The sequence below is a fragment of the Taudactylus pleione genome, unplaced genomic scaffold (genome assembly GCF_031769625.1).
Source record: "Taudactylus pleione unplaced genomic scaffold, aTauple2 ptg000218l, whole genome shotgun sequence".
NCBI classification, from domain to species: Eukaryota; Metazoa; Chordata; class Amphibia; order Anura; family Myobatrachidae; genus Taudactylus; species Taudactylus pleione.
In genome coordinates, this window is record NW_028284620.1 from 2,947,619 (window position 1) to 2,970,849 (window position 23,231).

At 41.3% G+C, this 23,231-nt stretch overlaps 1 protein-coding gene across 1 annotated transcript in view; it reads right to left on the bottom strand.

Annotated features, from left to right (window-relative positions):
* Nucleotides 1-23,231, bottom strand: part of DLC1 (DLC1 Rho GTPase activating protein) — a 458,419-nt gene that overhangs the window by 283,248 nt on the left and 151,940 nt on the right. Inside the window, exon 4 of the mRNA XM_088478740.1 lies at nucleotides 3,067-3,100. Coding sequence (XP_088334866.1) covers nucleotides 3,067-3,100 — 34 coding nt within the window. The remainder of the gene's footprint in view (nucleotides 1-3,066; nucleotides 3,101-23,231) is intronic.

The window sequence follows — 23,231 nt, forward strand, 5'->3', positions numbered from 1 at the left end:
GTGGTGCCATGGAATAATGCGTATACTCTAGAATGCTGTCATTCAAGACAGTCTGGGAACTACTGGGAGCAATTGGCTCCTGAGGAGAACACCCTGACTCCCATTATACATTTTGGAGATTGGACAGACCTTAGTGGATTATTTTATAGATGGTATCAGGTACAGTATCAAACACTGAATCATCTACTGAGCTTGTAAGCATGGTCAGTACTGGCTTATTTCTGCACTGCTCTCAGTTCATGCACATAACTGTCACAAGTCTTTTCCCATCTGCAATTCCATATACTTGTCTTTTATCTCAATGCTCATCATTAACAGTACATCCTCCTTCCACACCTCTACAACATGTGCACGGTTACAAAGCTCAGTCTGACATCTTCCCTTGCATGGATTCCTGCACCTGGAAATACATCTCTCTTTAACATTCTTACTGATCTTACATGTCTAAATCTAATCCTAATAACCTTTTACCTTTCACTTGCCTCATCATTCACCTTCCTTTCCCTCTAACCTTGGGATTAATCTGCCCATCTGCAAAGATGTCTGTATATTATATACCATTTCCCCTTCACTCCTGTCATTTATCTTGGCCTGACCAAAATGATGCTGCTCTGGGATCTCACATCTTACACACTGACATTTCACATAGAGAACAACATTTCTTGTTAAGAAAGGAAATTTAGACCCCAAAACTGTCTGGTCATTTCTACCCCTTTTACACCGGAGCTAAAACCCGGGTTTTTTAACCCGGGCAGCTCCCTGGTGTAAAAGGGGAGAGAGCTGGATCGCCGGGTTGAGTAACCCGGCAACCCAACCCAGGTAACTAGCAGGGTTTAACACGGGCCTAGCCCGTGAAACCCTGCTGTGAGAACAACGCACTCTGGTCACGATGACCTGGAGTGCGCTGCTAGCCGGCCGATTGGTCCGGCTTCAGTGGCGCTTAGAGATGACGTCATCTCCAAGCGACCACTTTCACTCCGCAAAAGCCGGGTCTATGCAGACCCGACTGCGGTGTGAGCGGCGCTGACTCGGGAGTATCCCGAGTCGGCGCCGGCAAAATTCCGGGTCTGATCCGAATAGGAACTTTGTTCCAACTCCGGGTCAGACCCGGAATTTAGGTGGAAAAGGGGTATAAGACATTGCATGAAGTCAGAAAACAATCACTAAACATTATTGGTGCCAATTAAAGCCTGATGTGATGCAACATCTTACTGTCCCTACAGATCAAATACGTAATATACATTTCCCTATAACCTATACTGAAATTACCTTCCTGCTGACACCACATTTTGAAAATGTCTTTAAAAAGATAACTCACATAGGAGTAGATGAACTAAGCTTTGGAGGGGGATAAAGTACCAACCAATCAGCTTCTAACTGTCATTTATAAGGTGACAGTTAGGAGCTGATTGGTTGGTACTTTATTTCTCTCCACTTTATCTTTATCCAAGGCTTAAGCTGCATACACACACAACGATTTAGTAAATGAACGATTTTAGAAACCATTTTCGTTCATTTTTTCAAGGGAAAAATGAATGAACATTGTTTACTAAAATCGTTCACTTACTAAATGTAATGAACGATTTTTTTTAACTACAAACGATTTTTGCATATTCCCTTACTGAAAATCATTGAGTTGGTCAGTCTGACTGAACTACAAACTACAAACGTGAACAAGCATGAACAATAATCGTTCAAAAAATCGTTGTGTGTGTTTGCAGCTTTAAGTGTAACTACTTTTGTTAAGACCTATATCTGTCACTGTGCCAAAATTAATTTGCATACACACACCTTTATATATGTATATATATATATATATATATATAAATTCTATATACATACATGCACACGCATACATACATGCACACATACATACATACACACACGCATACATACATACATACACACATACACTTACAAATATATATATAATATATAATATTTGTGTGTCATATAAATACATTAACCACTAATTCCTACTCACAGCATGCTTGCTGGACCCCATGACCAGTAGTAGTCTTGGATTCTATAGTTGTACCCATGGATTGTTTTTATTTAAAATCAATGAAAACATTTGTGCCCTTACCATAACAGACGCTAGTAGTAGGCACTCAACTGGGCTTAATTTGCTATTATAGCTCATTCAAAATCAGAATGTGATTATACACTACAAAACCTATGCAAGTACATTCAGTTCACAAATGAGTATGGAGTCAATTTACAAAACAAAGGGGGAATTGAAAAAAAAAAAGTATTTTGTTTTATAGGAGCTCAAAACTGTTACTTCCCTTTGGGGTATATGTATCAATGAGTAAGAGCCCTCTAGTGTGAATATATAAAGTTGCAGCCAGTTGTAACACTAGTGACAGTAAAATACAAACAAAAATCAGACTTATTGCTGTAATGGAGCGCTCAATAACAAGTAGGCCCTTTAGTACACTGGTTTATTTATATACAGCATAGTTTCCCAAACTCCTCCATAACAGTCCAGTTTTTAAAGTATATCTATGCGTGACTCCAAATGATTAAATTAAATTGACTGTGGTACTAATTAAGTCACCTGTGTTCAAGCATGGATATCCTCAAAACCTGGACAGTAATTGTGGAGTCTGGGAATCTCTGACATAGAGTATGACACAGGTTCTCAAACTCTGTCCTCAGGACCCCAAACAGTGCATGTATTCCAGGTCTCCTCACTGAATCACAAGTGAAATAATTATCTTTACTTGTGAATCTTTTAAAATGAGTCAGTGAGCAATGAATACACCTGTGCATCTGCTGGGTGACCTGGAAAATGTGTACTGTGTGGGGTCCTGTGGACTGAGTTTGAGAACCGCTGGAGTATGATATGATGTTTCAAAAAAGGCTCTTAAATTGCTGAACAAAACAGCCATGTTATACTGTATCAAGAGGAGAAAACTAATCTTTCGTGTTGTTAATATTGCATCACATGGTTACAAATGGCCTTCATTGTTACAATTGAGACCTAGGTTTTGTAATTCAGTAGACAATTTGAAACTATCCATGTACAATATAGATATAGTGGTAAAACATATTTGTACTTACCAGCCTTTTCTTTTTCAGAAATCACGGGTAAAGCCTAAAATAATAAAAATAAATATAATATGTGTTATTTTGCTCTATTGTAGACAGTTGCTTCATCTCCAATCATAATATTCTACAATAAACTGCAAAACTACATAATGAAATTGGTAAACAGTGTTACTATTTTTAAGCCTTCATGTTGTTTTGTAACATACTAGTGATGTTAATGTATATTTTGACTTTAAATAATATTTATATAAACAGTGAGCAATAGAGAAGTGCTGCTAGCATCGTTCAGTAGGAAAATGTGTATTGTGAAAACTAGTTTACTTCCAAATTATACTAGAAATATATTATTAGGATATGAGAATATGCTTTGCTGTTTCATGCCTTCTGTAAACAAATTTATTCAGCAATCTTGTGTCTTTATATGGTCACAAAACTCCCTGGTGATTTCTAATATCCAAGGAATTTACACTGATGGTTACACTATCCATTATACAAAGCACCAGACAGTTTTCTCAAGACTGTAGAAGTGGGGAGAAGTTAGGGTCAGTAATGTAAGTGATACACTTGTGTAGACTGGAACAAATACTAGTAAAAGCTCTTACATCTTGCACAGAGCTATGAAGATGGTTGAGTCACATGTGGCCTCTGAGGCTTTCTGTGGATCCCTTGTGAAATTTGAAGGACCTTATTTCATAACTATTTTTGATACATTTCAGGGATCACGTTAATGTTATTTTAACATTTTGATCACAATCATCTTTTATCCACTTTCTTGAAGTAGGAAGTAGGAACACCAACTTCATAAATCATGTATAAAAGTCTACAAAATGTTAAAAATCCAGATAATAAAATCAACCAAAGAATACATATATACACCTTCCAAAATAAGAGGCGGCATTCTGAGACTTAAGTCATATACCCTCAGCAAAGGGTTTTAATGTGTGTCATGTGCATCACATGATGCACATTAACACCCTTTGCTGAGGGTATTAACACCCTTTGTTGACTATATGAGTCAAGTTTCAGAGTGCTGCCTCTTATTTTGGAAGGTATGTGTTGGGGGTGCACCAGAGCCAGCTATTCATGCTTATTGGAGAATGGTGTCCCAGAGGACAGGAATTGCTATATATATATATATATATATATATATATATATATATATATATATATATATGTATATAAATATATATATATATATTCCATAAACAAAAAACCTTACGGTTTCACGTGTCCCACTAAAGCTGACCACACACTAGACCAACTTACACCCAACTAGCCAACTTGTTAATTGGTAGGAATGAAAATCTGGTAACGTTTGGGAGTAATTGATGATCAGCAATTTGCTCCTAAATGCCAGAAAACAGATGAAAATGGTCGTTCAGACAAGTTTGATAAATGTTTAATCTAGACAATTTGTTCAAACAACAGTTTTTGTCCATTTACCGGCATTTGGGAGCAAATTGCTGTTTGTAATTTGCTTTCATACCTTTCCAGACTTTCATTCCAACTAATCAACTAGTTGGCTGGTTGGACAGATAATCTTTAGATGTGTGGCCAGCTTAAGGCTGCTTAGATATGATCTGAAATTTCACAAAACCTACTGAATTTCTGCCGCTCAAACTTAAAAAAGCAATGAAATTCCAATTATTAAGGCTGACGCCTTAATGGATGTGTTCCTTGCGCAATATAGATATGGTATGTCATCACACTCTGTGGTTAACTGCAGATTTAGCACTCTCACAGAGTGAGATTGCTGTCACTCACAAAATGGTGGAGCTGCTAAATGGTGCAGTATGTGATCCGTGCAAAGGAGGAGGTGAGTATGGATTTTTTTTATAGGTACCCTATGGAGTATCTACTTGGACAAGTGGACATGATTGGCTTCAGGCATACTAGGTGAGTATGTGAGATAGTGTGTACATGTGTGTGTGTATGTATGTTTTAATAAAATTTTACTTTCAAAGGTGTGTGTGTCTTGTGTTTATTTTAATATTTATTTTGCTGTGGAATTACAGGTACCAGCGGGCCCATAATGCCCCACATGCTGGTACTTGTGGTTCTTCAAGTACCAGCATGTGGGGGAGGCTTGCTGTGGCCTGTCGTTCTACTGCAAAAGATAATATTTTAACTCTTTAATTTGCAATACACTTTTACACAAATCAACCTGGAACCCACTGCCCAGGGGTGTCAGGGATAGCCCTGGGCTATCAGCCTAGGCTTTGAGTGCCCTGGAGAGGGGGACACCTTTATTGGGGGGTCCCCAGCTCCACAGGGATCCCCAGCCTGGGCTGACTAGTGGTCAGGGTTGCTGCTTCGGCTGAGGGACCCGGTGAAAGGGCTCCCCTGGCTGTGGCATTAGCCCCCCACTAGAAAAAGTCTGGTGCTGGTTCTGGATAATACAGGAGGAACCTACACATTTTTTCCTCTGTATTTCCAGAACCAGGACCAGCTCAGAGCCCAATACTGGTTGCACTGAATACGGGGAACCCCCTACGTCATTTGTCCCCCGTATTTTGGCAACCAGGACTGGTTCTGAATAGCACAGTGCTGGTTGTGCTTAATACGAGGGACACCTATGCGAGGATTGCCTACATGGAACGAAGGCATGAAAAAGAGCTTAAAGGCTGCCGCCTCCCAGGTGAAGGTGCAGAACAACAAAATAATTAAAGAAATGGTGTCTGTTTTTTTTTTTATATATTTCTTTTACAGGGGTACTATAGGTACCAGCAGGCCATTAATGCCCCGCTAACTGGTACTTGTGGTTCTCCAAGTGGCAGCATGCGGAAAAGGCTTGCTGGGACCTGTAGTTCTACTGTAAAACACAATATTATACTTCTATTTTTTTTACACCACATTACACTATCAACACGGCACCCACCGCCACAGGGGTGCCAAGTATAGCCCAGAGCTATCAGCCAGAGCCTGGAGTGTCCTAGAGAGGGGGATCCCCAGCCTGGGCTGACTAGTGGTCAGGGTTAATGCGTTGGCTAGGGGGCCCGGTGAAAGGGCTCCCTTGGCTGTGGCGTCAGCCCCCCGCTAGAAAAAGTCTGGTGCTGGTTCTGGATAATACGGGAACAGGATCCCCCTGTATTTCCAGAACCAGGACCAGCTTATAGCCCAGTGCTGGTTGCGATGAATACGAGGGACCCCTACGTCGTTTGTCCTCCATATTTTAACAACCAGAACCGGTGGTGAAAAGCCCGGGGCTGTTTGTGTTTGGGGATGTCCATTTTTTTTTTTATTCAAATTTTAACACAGATGCATAGATGGATCTCAGACTCATCCATGTATCTGTGTCTTATTTTCTCAGATGTATGCCCAGCACCAGTGAGCATCGCTGATGCCCCTGTGCACTGCTGCCACTGGTCCACATGCCACTGCCCCGCACTCCTGCAGCCTGCTTCCCCAGCCATCTACACTGTGCATCCCCAAAACACCTCCTGTGTGCCGGCCTTCCTCCACCTGCGCTAATGTACCATTTTGTTGCCCTTCTCCCATGCAGGTGGCCCTGTTTGCTCCTCCAAACCCTGACAGTTAATAAATTTTAAAAAAGCAATGACATTCCATAGAGAAAATACCTTATGGTTTCACATGTCCCATTAAGGCTTCTTAGACATGATCTGAAAATTTCACAAAACCTATTGAATTTCTGCCACTCAAACTTCAAAAAGCAATGAAATTATGATCATTAAGGCTGACACCTTAATAGACATGTTCCTTGTGTAATACAGATATGGTATGCCATGACACAATGTGGTTTACTGCAGATTCAGCACTCTCACAGAGTGAGTGAGATTGCTGTCACTCACAACATGGTGGAGCTGCTAATTCACAGAATTGTGTGCTCATTGGAATACACACATGCAGTCTATGCAACTGTAGAACATAGAGCTGTGCAGATGGGATAAGAGTATGGTGGATAAAGTATGGTGAAGACAGAGCGGTGTGGATGGGGCAGACAGAAAGGCTTGGAGAGGGGAGATTAAGCAGTACAGATGGGGCGAGCCAAAGTGATGCAGATGGGTGGAAAACAATGGTGCACATGGGGGAGACAGAGGTGCATGGATGTGGGAAGACAGAGCAGAGCAGATGGGTAAAGCCAGATTAGTGTGGATGAAGAATACAGACTAGCACAATGGTAGAACACACAGTAGGGATTGGGGAAGACAGATTTGTGTGGATGGGTGGGAAGACAGAGAGGTTCAGGTGGGAGGGGAAAGACAGAGTCGCATGGTTGGTAGGGACAGAGTGATGCAGACAGAGGAAGAAAGAGTGGCAGAGATGAGGGGAAGACAGAGTGAAGTAGCTGGGGGCAGGGCAGTGGTGCAGATGGAAGGAAACACAGTGGCACGCATACAGGAAAACAGGGCGGTGCACATGGGGAAAGACATATTGGTGTGGATGAGGGAGAACACGCAGCTGTAGGGATTGGGGAAGTTCTAGCAGCATGGAGGAGAAGATAGTGTACATATATAGACAGAGTATTATAATTTTAGCAATTAGGGAGCTGAATGTGTATAATGAATGATGGATGTAATTAGTGAGAAGGATGTTGGAACCCAGTGGGATTATTGTGGTGATTGAATGGGAAGATTTAGGGCACTGAATGAGATGTGTATGCCACATAACTGCTCAGACCTCAGTTGCATAGACTGCATGAGTGTATTCCAATGAGCACACAATTCTGTGAATTAGCAGCTCAACCATTTTGTGAGTGACAGCAATCTCACTACGTGAGAGTGCTGAATCTGCAGTTAACTACATGGTGTCATGGCATACCATATCTGTATTACAAAAGGAACACATCCATTAAGGCGTCAGCCTTATTGATCGTAATTTCATTGCTATTTGAAGTTAAATGGTAGAAATTCAATAGGTTTTGTGAAATTTCAGATCAATTCTAAGAAGCCTTAATGGGACATCTGAAACCGTAAGGTTTTTTTGTCTATGGATATATCTATATATATCTATCTCTCTCTCTCTCTATCTATATCTATATATATAGTACTTGTCAAAAGTCTGAGCACACCCCCTGAAATCGAAAAGAAGCTTGTTTATCGTGCATAGTTGTGTATGATAAAAATAACAAAATATATTATTTATTTCCGTGCCGAAGCAACCTGGAAAATCAATAGAAATGTGTCAAAAAATTAGTATACTATAATAATGGCCACAGTAGCCGTGCCGCTTATACTCATAATAAATGCCCACGGTAGCGGTGCCAGTTATACAGTATACATAATAAATGTCCACGGTGGCAGTCCCACTTATACACATAATAATGCTACATACATACAGTACACACACACATACACACACAGTACACACTACACACACAGTACTTATACAGTACACACACCAATCATACAGTACAGTATACACAATCGAACATTATCAACGTGTGATTGTGCTGCTTTCTTACGTTCCAAATTGTCAACAAGTTTCCTGAAAGCTCCAGTTAGGCAAAAATGGGCAAAAAGAACTGTGAGTTAAGTGTGGAAACACGTGCTAAAATAATTTTTTTGAGGGAAGAAGGTTATTCTTTGCAGCAAATCCACAAACGGTTGAAGGTATCCGTTGGGGCCATGCATCGGGCTATTGAACGAAAGTCAAAAACCGGTCAAATTGTTACAAGAAAACGAACTGGTCATCCAAAAACAACAACTGTTCGTGAGGACAACTTCATTGTGGCTACTAGCAAGCGTAACAGATGTTTGACCGCTCCGGAAATAGGTAGGGAGTTGCGGAAAAGTCGTTCCCAGCCTGTGTCCGATAGGACGGTGGCCAGGCGCTTGCAGGAATATGGCCTTAGTGGTAGGGTTGCAGTAAGAAAATCACTTCTACGTGCTACAAACGTAGCAAAAAGGTACGCATGGGATAAGAAGCATAAGGATTGGACTGAGGAACAGTGGAAGAGGGTGCTTTTACTAACGAATCTAAATTTTTACTTTTTGGCTCGCATCACTGGGCTTTTGTGTGTTGTCGTCCAGGTGAGCGCTTTCTCCCAGACTGTGTAGCGCCAACAGTTAAGCATAAAGGAGGCAATATGATGGTTTGGGGATGTTTCGCGGGCAACCAAGTTGGTGACTTAGTCAGAATAGAAAGAATAATGGATCAAAAAGTGTACCACAACATATTAGTGCATCATGCGATTCCCTCTGGAAGGCGACTTGTGGGTCAGCACTTAGTTAACAATCCAAAACATATGTCCAAGTTGTGTACTAATTATTTGCAAAAGTCGTAACAAAAATGGAATGGCCACCTCAATCACCAGATGTTTCACCCATCGATCTTTTGTGGGAAGAACTAGACAGGAAAGTCCGAAAACAGATGCCTACCAACACTGAGGGTCTCTGGGAGGCTCTTCAAAGCTGCTGGAGTCAAATGGATTGCCAAGCTGAAAAAAATTAGTAAATAGGATGCCAAGGATATGCAAAGCGCTTGTCAAAGCTTAAGCTACCCATCCACTACAAGATGTGGGGACGATAACACGATTACGACATCATAATCGTGCCGTCGTCCCCCTAGTGGTGAAGTGCATACACTGAACGTTCAGACATTCAGCATTCAGTGCATGCAGATTAATCATCCCCGAACATGGCAACCTGACGGAGGTCGTCAGGTTGACCATCATGTTCAGGCGATGACAGATGTTAAAAACGACCAGCGGGCACACGCATCGCTGGTCATTTTCAACATTTTACTGCCCGATTTGCGGACGATTTGCAAGCGATTGCACGATAACGATGTTGTTATAGTGCAATCGCCTGTCAAAATCACCTAGTGGATGGGCAGCATAAGGGTCGTCACTTCAATGAAAGCAGACTACCTAAAACGACCTAAATAAACTTGCCTAAAAGTCAAAACAAGTATTTTTTTTGTTTCCTTATTGTTCACAGTTGTTTATATTGTAAACAAAGCCAATAAAACAGTTTTATGTCATTACTGTGCAGTTAAATTGAAAATTCCTTAAAATATACTGATGTGCTCAGACTTTTGACAAGTATTGTATATACAGTCAGGTGCATAAATATTGGGACATTGACAGAATTTTCATATTTTGGCCTCTATTCACCACAATAGCTTTGAAATGAAACAAACAAGATGTGCTTTAACTGCAGACTTTCAGATTTAATTTGAGGGTAATTACATCCAAATCAGGTGAACGGTTTAGGAATTACAACGGTTTCTATATCTGCCTCCCACTTTTTAAGGGGCCAAAAGTAATGGGACAAACTAAACAATCCTAAATCTAACTTTCACTTTTTAAAACTTTGTTGCAAATCCTTTGCAGGCAATTACATCCTGAAGTCAGGAACGCATAGACATCACCAGACGCTGGGTTTCATCCCTGGTGATGCTCTGCCAGGCCTCTACTGCAAATGTCTTCAGTTCCTGCTTGTTTTGGGGGCATTTTCCCATCAAGTGAAATGCATGCTCAATCGGATTCAGGTCAGGAGATTGACTTGGCCATTGCATAACACTCCACTTTTTAGCCTTAAAAATCTCTTTGGTTGCTTTTGCAGTATGCTTCGGGTCATTGTCCATCTGCACTGTGAAGCACCGTCCAATGAGTTCTGAAGCATTTGACTGAATATGAGCATATAATATTGCCCGAAACACTTCAGAATTCATTCTGCTGCTTTTGTCAGCAGTCACATCATCAATAAATACAAGGGAACCAGTTCCATTGGCAGCCATACATGCCCACGCCATGACACTACCACCACCATGCTTCACTGATGAGGTGGTATGTTTTGGATCATGAGCAGTTCCTTTCCTTCTCCATACTCTTCTCTTCCCATCACTCTGGTACAAGTTGATCTTTGTCTCATCTGCCCATAGGATGTTGTTCCAGAACTGTAATGGCTTTTTTAGATGTTGTTTGGCAAACTCTAATCTGGTCTTCCAGTTTTTGTGGCTCACCAATGGTTTACATCTTGTGGTGAACCCTCTATATTCACTCTTGAGAAGTCTTCTCTTGATTGTTGACTTTGACACATATACACCTACCTCCTGGAGAGTGTTCTTGATTTGGCCAACTGTTGTGAAGGGGTTTTTCTTCACCAGGGAAATAATTATTCTGTCATCCACCACAGTTGTTTTCTGTGGTCTTCTGGATCCTTTGGTGTTGCTGAGCTCTCCGGTGCGTTCTTTCTTTTTAAGAATGTTCCAAACAGTTATTTGGCCACACCTAATGTTTTTGCTATCTCTCTGATGGGTTTGTTTTGATTTTTCAGCCTAATGATGGCTTGCTTCACTGATAGTGACAGCTCTTTGGATCTCATATTGAGAGTCGACAGCAACTGATTCTAAATGCAAATGTCACACCTAGAATCAACTCCAAACCTTTTACCTGCTTAATTGATAATGAAATAACGAGGGAATAGCCCACACCTGTCCATGAAATAGCTTTTGAGTTGATAGTCCCATTACTTTTAGCCCCTTAAAAAGTGGGAGGCACATATAGAAACCATTGTAATTCCTACACCGTTCACCTGATTTGGATGTAATTACCCTCAAATTAAATCTGAAAGTCTGCAGTTAAAGCACATCTTGTTTGTTTCATTTCAAAGCCATTGTGGTGAATAGAGGCCAAAATATGAAAATTCTGTCAATGTCCCAATATTTATGCACCTGACTGTATATATACTATAGTATATTTTTTTGTGAGGGCACCTACTGCAGATGGGACATATTGTTGGGAGTGCCGGACCATTAAATATTTTATATATAAATATATATATATATATATATATATATATATATATAATTTTTTTTTTCCCAGGTACCTGAAATGCATCAGGTACTGATGAGCTCAAACAAAAGAGGCCCAAAGCTAAACATTAGAAAGAGCTATTCAGTGATTAATTAGTATAATGTTTTTTCTGGTATTGTCCCCTTTTTTCCACTTAAAATCTCTAACTCACATTATTGTTTTCCCCCCATAATTTAAGTTGGAATAGGCTCCTATAAATGTTTTACAATATATGCGTAGGAATGATTAAGTTGCCTCATATTTTATTATACCAGAGAGTGCGTGCTCTTCAAAAGTGTAGCTTCCTGTGGGAAACAGTCGGGAAGCCGACGGATGCAATGGCGACTGCCGGCTTCCCGACTGCTAAATCCCGGCAAGGGTTAAATGACAGGCGTTGAAATCTCGACACCTGTCATTTTACCTACACCGGCAGACTGGCGCCCGGCATCCCGATCGAAGGGATGCCAGGCGCCGGGCACGGCCAGCAGGAGGGTTAGGTTTAGGGCTCCCGGGGGGGACTTAGGGTTAGGCACCCCCCCTGGGAGGTTGGGGTCAGGCTAAGGAAAGGGGTAGTTAGGGTTAGGCAAACCCCAGGGGTAGGTTAGGGTTAGGCACCCCCCAGGGGACTTAGGTTTAGGTGGCTGGGAAGGGGGGGTTAGGTTTAGACACTTAGAGGGGGGATTAGGGTTAGGCACTTTGGGGGGAGATTAGGGTTAGGCACCCCTAAGGGAGTGTTAGGGGGTAGAATAGGTTAGTTTATACTTACCTTCTGACGGTAAATCATACCGAATCCACTTCCTGTCTGGTAAGTAGCTGCTCCATTCTTGTGATATTTACACCCCTCCCATGTGGATGGTTAGGGGATCAGTGCAAGATTTGTTTTGCCCATATAGACTGTACTGCACATACAGTAATTGATTCGGTAAAACTCAGGGAGGGCCTGATCAATCCTACGGATGGCGGTACATACTGTATCACTGGTGGACTTCTGCTATGTTATAGAAGCTTATGCTATGACTGTAGTTAAAACTTAGATTATTGGAATCTTCAATTGTAAATAAAGAACAGAAGTGTCAATACAGATAACTGAAAAGCAACTGAAAGCAAGGAATTTTACCTTTAATGTGATATATATATATACACACACACTACATGAAAACTGACTTATTTATCAAATGAGTTGCAAAATGAATAGAACATATAGTCAAGACATTGGCATGGTTAGAAATTATTTTTATTTGAAGTAATAATTTTGTCCTTCAAACTTTGCTTTAGTCAAAGAATGCTCCTTTTGCAGAAATGACAGCATTGCAGACCTTTGGCATTCTAGCTGTTAATTTGTTGAGGTAATCTGAAGAAATTTCACCCCACACTTCCTGAAGCACCTCCCACAAGTTGGATTGGCTTGATGGGCACTTCTTGCGTACCATATGGTCAAGCTGCTCCTGCAGCTCAATGGGGTTGAGATATGGTGACTGCATTGGCCACTCCATTATAGACAGAATACCAGCTGCCTGCTTCTTCCCTAAATAGTTCTTGCATAATTTGGAGGTGTGCTTTGGGTCATTGTCCTGTTGGAGGAAGAAATTGGCTCAAATCAGGTGCTGTCCACAGGGTATGGCATGGCATTGCAAAATGGAGTGATAGCCTTCCTTATTCAAAATCCCTTTTTCTTTGTACAAATCTCCCGCTTTACCAGCACCAAAGCAGCCCCAGATCATCTCATTACCTCCACCGTGCTTGACAGAAGGCGTCAGGCACTTTTCCAGCATCTTTTCACTTGTTCTGCATTTCACAAATGTTCTTCTGTGTGATCCAAACACCTCAAACTTCGATTCGTCTGTCCATAACACTTTTTTCCAATCTTACTCTGTCCAACGTCTGTGTTCTTTTGCCTATATTAATCTTTTCCTTTTATTGGCCAGTCTCAGATATGGCTTTTTCTTTGCCACTCTGCCTAGAAGGCCAGCATCCTGGAGTCGCCTCTTCACTGTAAACATTGACACTGGCATTTTGCGGGTACCATTTAATGAAGCCGCTAGTTGAGGACTTGTGAGGCGTGTATTTCTCAAACTAGAGACTCTAATGTATTTGTCTTGTTACACAGTTGAGCACCGGGGCCTCCCACTTCTCTTTCTACTCTGGTTAGAGCCTGTTTTTGCTGTTCTCTGAAGGGAGTAGTACACACCGCTGTAGGAAATGTTCAGTTTCTTGGGAATTTCTCACATGGAATAGCCTTCATTTCTAAGAACAAGAATAGACTGTCGAGTTTCACACGAAAGTTCTCTTTTTCTGGCCATTTGGAGAATATAATCGAACCCACAAATGTGATGCTCCAGATACTCAACTAGCTCAAAGGAAGGCCAGATTTATTGCTTCTCTAACGAGCAAACCCATTTTCAGCTATGCTAACATAATTGCACAATGGTTTTTAAGCATTTTCTAATCATCCATTAGTCTTCTAACATGCTTAGCAAACACAATGTTCTATTAGAACACTGGAGTGATGGTTGCTGGAAATGGGCCTCTATACACCTATGTAGATATTTCTTTACAAACCAGACATTTGCAGCTAGTGCAGTCATTTACCACAGTGCTTTTCTTTCAAAAATAAGGAAATTTCTAAGTGACCCCAAAACTTTTGAACGGTAGTGTGTGTACATTATATAAATATATATATATATATATATATACAGTATATATACATTTATATATATACAGTATATATATATAGTACATATACACACATTGTAATATATATATATATATATAACATATATTCACAAACATTTTATATTTAAAATCGCAGTCATTTTATAATCCCCCCAAAAAACTAAATCTGACCAATAACTTCAGGTTCCAGTTCCGTGCTATGAAGTTATATACATATAAACCAGTTAAAAAAGCTCTCAGCACCAAACATATACACATTTATAAATCTAAAAGTTACCACACATTACACACATGCACACCCGAATGAAGATCAATAGACTATACACATCATAATACCGACTTTGTTAACAGTTATATACTATTGGCCACTCTAAAATAATATAGGGCCAAGGAAACATTTAAATATCATATACTAAACATCACATATTACAAAATGTAATCCTGCTGTCTATAGTACTAAACATCACACATTACACAATGTAATCCTGATGTCTATAGTACTAAACATCACACATTACACAATGTAATCCTGCTGTCTATAGTACTAAACATCACACATTACACAATGTAATCCTGATGTCTACAGTACCAAACATCACACATTACATAATGTAATCCTGCTGTCTATAGTAGTAAACATCACACATTACACAATGTAATCCTGATGTCTACAGTACCAAACATCACACATTACATAATGTAATCCTGCTGTCTATAGTAGTAAACATCACCCATTACACAATGTAATCCTGCTGTCTATAGTACTAAACATCACACATTACACAATGTAATCCTGATGTCTACAGTACCAAACATCACACATTACATAATGTAATCCTGCTGTCTATAGTAGTAAACATCACCCATTACACAATGTAATCCTGCTGTCTATAGTACTAAACATCACACATTACACAATGTAATCCTGCTGTCTATAGTACCAAACATCACACATTACACAATGTAATCCTGATGTCTATAGTACCAAACATCACACATTACACAATGTAATCCTGCTGTCTATAGTACTAAACATCACACATTACACAATGTAATCCTGATGTCTACAGTACCAAACATCACACATTACATAATGTAATCCTGCTGTCTATAGTAGTAAACATCACACATTACACAATGTAATCCTGATGTCTACAGTACCAAACATCACACATTACATAATGTAATCCTGCTGTCTATAGTAGTAAACATCACCCATTACACAATGTAATCCTGCTGTCTATAGTACTAAACATCACACATTACACAATGTAATCCTGATGTCTACAGTACCAAACATCACACATTACATAATGTAATCCTGCTGTCTATAGTAGTAAACATCACCCATTACACAATGTAATCCTGCTGTCTATAGTACTAAACATCACACATTACACAATGTAATCCTGCTGTCTATAGTACCAAACATCACACATTACACAATGTAATCCTCCTGTCTATAGTACTAAACATCACACATTACACAATGTAATCCTGCTGTCTATAGTACCAAACATCACACATTACACAATGTAATCTTGCTGTCTATAGTAGTAAACATCACACATTACACAATGTAATCCTGCTGTCTATAGTAGTAAACATCACACATTACACAATGTAATCCTCTTGTCTACAGTACCAAACATCACACATTACACAATGTAATCCTCCTGTCTATAGTACTAAACATCACACATTACACAATATAATCCTCCTGTCTATAGTACTAAACATCACACATTACACAATGTAATCCTCCTGTCTATAGTACTAAACATCACACATTACACAATGTAATCCTCCTGTCTATAGTACTAAACATCACACATTGCACAATGTAATCCTCCTGTCTATAGTACTAAACATCACACATTACACAATGTAATCCTCCTGTCTATAGTACTAAACATCACATATTACACAATGTAATCCTCCTGTCTATAGTACTAAACATCACACATTACACAATGTAATCCTCCTGTCTACAGTACCAAACATCACATATTACACAATGTAATCCTCCTGTCTATAGTACTAAACATCACACATTACACAATGTAATCCTCCTGTCTATAGTACTAAACATCACACATTACACAATGTAATCCTCCTGTCTATAGTACTAAACATCACATATTACACAATGTAATCCTCCTGTCTATAGTACTAAACATCACACATTACACAATGTAATCCTCCTGTCTACAGTACCAAACATCACATATTACACAATGTAATCCTCCTGTCTATAGTACTAAACATCACACATTACACAATGTAATGCTGCTGTCTATAGTAATAAACATCACACATTACACAATATAATCCTCCTAATTTTGGTGCTAAACATCACAGATTACACAATGTAATCCTGCTGTCTATTGTACTAAACATCACACATTACACAATGTAATCCTGCTGTCTATAGTACTAAACATCACAGATTACACAATGTAATCCTGCTGTCTATAGTACTAAACATCACACATTACACAGAGTTCCCCCACTCCCCAATGCTAAATCCACTTCACACACCACTAATCCCCCAGGATGCAGTCATAAGGTGGACAATTACAATGTTGACAGTTATGCCATCGACATTGTGAAAATTACGATAAGCAAATGTTGACATGCTTAAAATGTTGGCGTGTGAAATGTCAACATTATAAAAATGTCGACATTAGGGTTAGGCTGCGGGACAGGAAAGCCAGGGACCGGCACTAGGGGGAGGTTAAGGTTAGGCTGCAAAATGGGAGGGTTAGGGTTAGGCATTAGGGGGAAGCTAGAAAGGCTGCGGGAGGGGTGTGTGGGCGGAGGGGCTAGGGCTTGTCACTAGGTAGACGGTTAGAGTTATGTATTAGGGATAGGGGAGAGTACTCACCGTAACGTTGGTGCACCATATGACTCTGCCAGAACTGGTAATCGAGTGACTGCTGGGACCCGGGAGCCGCTGCAGAATACGCTGCTACCATCGGGACCAGCTAAGACACCGCTAGACCACCAGGGATGGTTTGTCGACATTCTGCCATCAGCAATGTCCACATGATGAATGTTGACATGATCAATGTCAATATGCTAAGCATGTCAACATTTTGAATGCCGGTCTAGTATACCACACTCAATCCCCCAAAGGTTAAACTGTGTCACTCTGCACTTATATTGCTAAATACAGGTATATAACAAACACATTACTCTTCGTCACTCTTTCTGTTTATTACACCCACAAACATGTTCACTATGAACCACAATTGTTCATAGTAAACTTCTCTACCACTTAAAAAAACCATGCACCACTTCCTTATTCAGTGCAAACAGGGTCGGCGTTACCCCTTGGGGATCACCTAGGTGGAGTCCCTGACATTCCTTCCTAAACTTCCCTCCTCCCTTACATACTGTCCCATGCAATGTAACATTCCAGACCCTGATTCACTCTCATCTTCATATACACATGTGTAGAAATGGCCCACAATTGCTAAACTGTTATGCTGCTGGCAATGACAAGACTAAATTATTGCCACTTTAAATCCAGTGGCTAAATCGCCATAATCGTGTCGGTGCCCGCAACTCGCAGGCTATTACATTTGAGGCAAGGAAGGAAATGCACAAAAAATAAATAAGAAATTGAATACGGGAAGAGAGATCGAGCACTCATTTTTTTATATACAGCAAAGTTGTCCGTTTCATGCTAATCAAATTTTGAGTTGGAGAATTCCATTTCACAGAGGTGTGAAGTTCCGATGAGCTGGGATGACGATGATGTCAGTATCTTCAGCTCTGTGGTGGGTTTGGGATTGGAAATTTCACATGGAAAACTTAAGGTCAAATTCTGCTAAAGAAATGTCTGTAATTCTGCAAGTGAGGAATAAGATGAATATTATGCAGAACAATTTAGAAAATTTTGCTCATCGCTAGCGTATAGCTAGGACATCAGTATCAACATAAAATGGTATGAGCTTAAAAAGAAAAAAAAATACACGGCCTGGGAATGAAAGTTATATAAATATGACTGGTTGATTAAGCATGTTGTAGACTGCAAACATTTCGGAGTTACTTCTTTTTTTAATTTCTAAGTGTAGTCCTTAACTCCCACCCACTCCCAAATAGCTTTCTATATGGAGCACTTCAGAACCTAACATCTGGCTGGTCTAACTTTTGCCTCCCACGAAGTGAGTGGAAAATAGAGTTAGAAATGACATTTTAGATCTTTACAAACATACATTTAGCTGTATATACATATTTAGAAATTTCCCATTCATATTACCTTACAAAAAAATGCAGAAAATCCTTGATGGCTTAAGGAAGATACTTATTTATGATTAGTGGAACAGGCAACATTTATCATTTATTTTAACGGCAAGCTTGAACATGCAAATTTGATTTAGAAGTTCTCCATTAGATGTAAAGGCAGCTGTGTCTGTAACACCCAAAGTAAATGTGAACAAATTATATGGCGTAATCTGCAAATAAATAAATACTTAATAATTGAGGACCACATAAACATATTGGGGCTTATTCTGAGTTGGGAGCAAAGTAAAAAGCAAGTAACTTTGTATCTGAAACAAACCATGTTGCACTGCAAGGGGTACAAATATATTTATCTGCTATTTTGGTGTCACCCCCTCAACTGGTGTCACCAGGTAAGGCCTGCACCCCCCTAGTGAAGCCAGAGTATCTTATTCATGGGTGTAACTACCATAGGTGCAAGGGGTGCAGCTGCTATGGTGCCCAGAGTTACATGTGTTATATACATTTGTCTCCATTGGGTGGTACATAAGAGCCCTTACAAACTTTTGCTGTGGGGCCTTCAAATACCTGGTTACACCCCTGATCTTTTTAGTTGCTATGGGTAAAAGCACATCATGGCTCTTTGTCTTCCGTTAAGCCCAGACAGAAATGGGAACAGGCAGCCCGAACAAGCTTTGATCTGCAGCCTACGCTGTGATTTATTCTGTGCTTTATCCCATAAAGCAGGGATGGGGAACCTCCTGCCCAGGGGCCGTATAAGGCCCCCAGAATCATTTGGTCTGGCCCTCTGAGCTTTTTTCTGCTAGCCTCAACCGGAAAGCAGGGTGCCCAGAATCTATGCAGCAGTGCTGCCTGGAGCGTCCTTAGGACGCTATAGATGGTCACACCGCTGCCCTTACAGCTCCCCGGAACATCCCCAGGATGCTCCAGACATTGCTGTAATCATCGGCGATTGTGGCCCCGCCTCGTGTGAAGTCACAAAATGGCCCTCGGCAGAAAAAAGGTTCCCTAACCCTGCCATAAAGCATAGAATAGCACTGAATGGGAGCAGCTGTCTTTCGCATCATGTGATCCCCTCTGCATAACACATGGTGGTTACGCAGCAGATCAGAGGAGGAGGAGCACTGAGTACAGTGATTCATTACACCCCAATGGGACATGGACACACCACCTTGTATCATGAATTTACCTCCAATCTAAGCATTGTGCGGACAATGGCCCTGATTCAGAGCCGGACGCTCTGACCAGAGCGCTCGCTCTGAATCAGGGCCCACCTCCATTAATATGGAGCGTCCTCCTGGATGCTCGTATAGCTGTGGGTCACCACCCACAGCATATACGAGCGTGCAGGATGATGGTCGCGATGGTCTTGACCATCGCCACCATCTAAACTGCGAGCAGAAGCCTGCGGTTGAGTTTTTCAACCACAAGGCCAGGAGTGATTTTGGCTCTATCAGAGCCAAAATCACTCCCATTGACATCACTAGTGATGTCAGTGGGGCCGGCTTCAGACGGTAGGCGTTCCCTTGGGAACGCCTCCGTCTGGCAGGCACGCCCTCGGCACGCCCACCAAAGGGGGCGTGCTGTCAGTCAACATCGACAGCACGCCCCCTTTGATGAGACACTCCGAGCGAAGGAAAGTCCTTAGCTCGTAGGGTCTCGCGCATGCGCACGATGGAGCTCCCTCCGTCGTGCGCATGCGCAGTGCGGACCATTGACCCACTTGCGAGCGGACAGCCGCTCGCGAGTGGGTCTGAATGAGGGCCAATGTCCTGAATCAAAATGTCTGTTAAGAGACAAACTTCTTTTTTTAAATGAATCCACAAATACCACTTATGGTTTAGATGAAGGTTGATAGCTGTGAGCAGACCTGTACTTTACATGCCAGCAGTCGCCATAATCTCTCTAAAGAGTAATACATAAGGCACAGTAATAGCTATTAGAAGTGTGAATAATTCTCTGAACATGAATATTCTAGGAAAGATACAGTATTAATGTTGTTTAACTAAAGCTGAGTACACACTAGACGAAATGTCGTCTGATCCGGCGGATCCAGAGCCAGATTTAGATCTCAGGGGTCCCTAGGCAATATACCAGTTTGCGGCCCCCCTACTTCAAACAATCCATAGCACTATATTTTCGTTCTTGGACTCTTCAGCCTGGATGGTGATTGTGGGTGTGCTGGTGTGTCGGTGGAGTAATTTAACAATACCATAATGTGTGGTACCCAGTGACCAAGCTGTTTTACAATATGGAGCGCCCCCTCTTTCTTTCTATCTAACATATTTACTTGTATATATTTAAATATCATCCTGTTTTAAATATGTATAAGCAGCTAGCTGTGTATTATACATAGTGTATACCTAAATATGTATGAAAGGAGTAGCATATATATATATATATATATATATATATATAGTGTTCACTCTAGGTCCGGTGCCGGGCAGGGCACTTCTACGCGCGCCAAAGGAGTCATTTATATATATATATATATATTTATTTCATAAATAAATGTATGTATGCACACAGCTTCAGGTTTTTATAGTCACACTGACAGTCTGGCCCCTTCACTGCTGTCCTGACAGCACCATATACTGCCATCTTACATAGCACCCATCATTCCCACCCCTCTCCCTCACAGCACAGACCCCTCCTCCCCTCACAGACTCCTCTCCCCTCACAGTACAGACACCCCCTCCCCTCACATACCCTTCTCAGCAGCCATAGACAATCTCCCCTGAAGGCACAGACCCCCCTACCTTTACAGGTTCTCCCCAGGGATGGTTTTTGGGGGGCCTAGTCATGGGCTCCTTGGGACCCGCTGGGCTCTAGGCAGCCGCTTAGGTTGCCTAGCGGCAAATCCGCCCTGGGCAGATCGGACGACATATTGTCCACTTCAGCCAGTGTGTACCCGCTATGTTGCTAATCATGTGTGCTCCCGCGTATAATCATCAGCGACATCGCCCATCGGACCCGCATACAGGACTGACGGACGATATCGTCATTCGGGGTCAAGCTGCTGAAAGCAGCATGGCCGTCGCTGTCGTTCCATCGCTGTCAGTATCTGCAAGTGTGCATGCCGGCTCCCCCACCGGGACCCGCCACATGCAACATTGAGCTGGGTACACATCGTTAAGTGTGTACCCAGCATAAGACAAGACATAAATATTACCATGAACAGAATGTTGACACTAGAAATGTATCATCTGTTCCTGATATTCTACTGCCACTGCCGTAACTATAAGCACTAGTAAATAACATTGGCCTCTTGTTGCCTCTGACCCATGGATTTGGCAGGCACTCACCAAACTCACGTCTAGACATCCTCTAATAAAATTACTACAGTGAAAACCATAACTAAAAATGTCAGTACCTGGGGCAAGAATGGAAAATGAGCCCCCACCGCAGCCCTCAGTAATAATAAAAAAATATGAATTCCCCCCACACACTTCTCTTTCATATTTAAACCCTGGGAAGCTGCTATTTACCAAATCTTCAGCAGCTCTGTATGCATGCATACCTCCCAACTGTCCCGCATTCAGCGGGACAGTCCCGTTTTTTTGGGACTGTCCCGCTGTCCCGCCCGCTGTCCCGCGGTGGGGGGGAAGTTGGGGGAAGCATATACCGCTGCTCTGCATAGCAGAGCAGCGGGTATGCAGAGCGAGAATAGATGCTGTGCGCATGCGCACAGCATCTATTCTCAGTATGGGAGGAAGCCCGGGGGCAGCCCAGCATCTCGGAGATGCTGTGCACGCTCCTTAGTGATGAAAATGGGGCGTGTTGCTAGGCCACGCCCATTTTGTGATAGGCCACACCCCTTTTCAGGAGCGTGCGCGCATGTCCCGATCAGCCTTCCTCAAATGTTGGGAGGTATGTGCTTGGGTCCCATGTTGTCAAGTGAATCCTGGCTATCTCAGTACATCCAGACAAGGTTGTTATACCATGTCTGCAATGTGCCACTTGTCGATTGTTGACAACTGTCCATCGCATCATGTTACTTACATCCTTGGATCATGATATTTACATCTTAACTTATCCATGTGGAGTTGTTTATGTACAGATAACAGAAGCTTATATGAACATATGGAAAGTCATAGATCATTGTTTAAAGTAGTACAGGTTGAGTCTACCATATCCAAAGTGCTTGGGACCAAGGGGATTTTGGATATCGGAATATTCCGTATTTTGGAATAATTGCATACCATTTTGAAATGTCTTAGGAATAGGGCCCAAATCTAAACACAGAATGCATTTATGGTTCATATACACCTTATATACACATCCTGAAGGTTATTTTATACAATATTTTCAATAATTTTGTGGCTCAAACAAAGTTTGTGTAGATACATGAAATTAATTTATATGTCATATACACCTTATACACACAGCCTATAGGTAATTTTATACTTTATTTTTAATAATTTTGTGCCTTAAACAAAATGTGTACATTGAACCATCAAAAATCAAAGGTTTCACTATTTCAGTCATGCTAAAA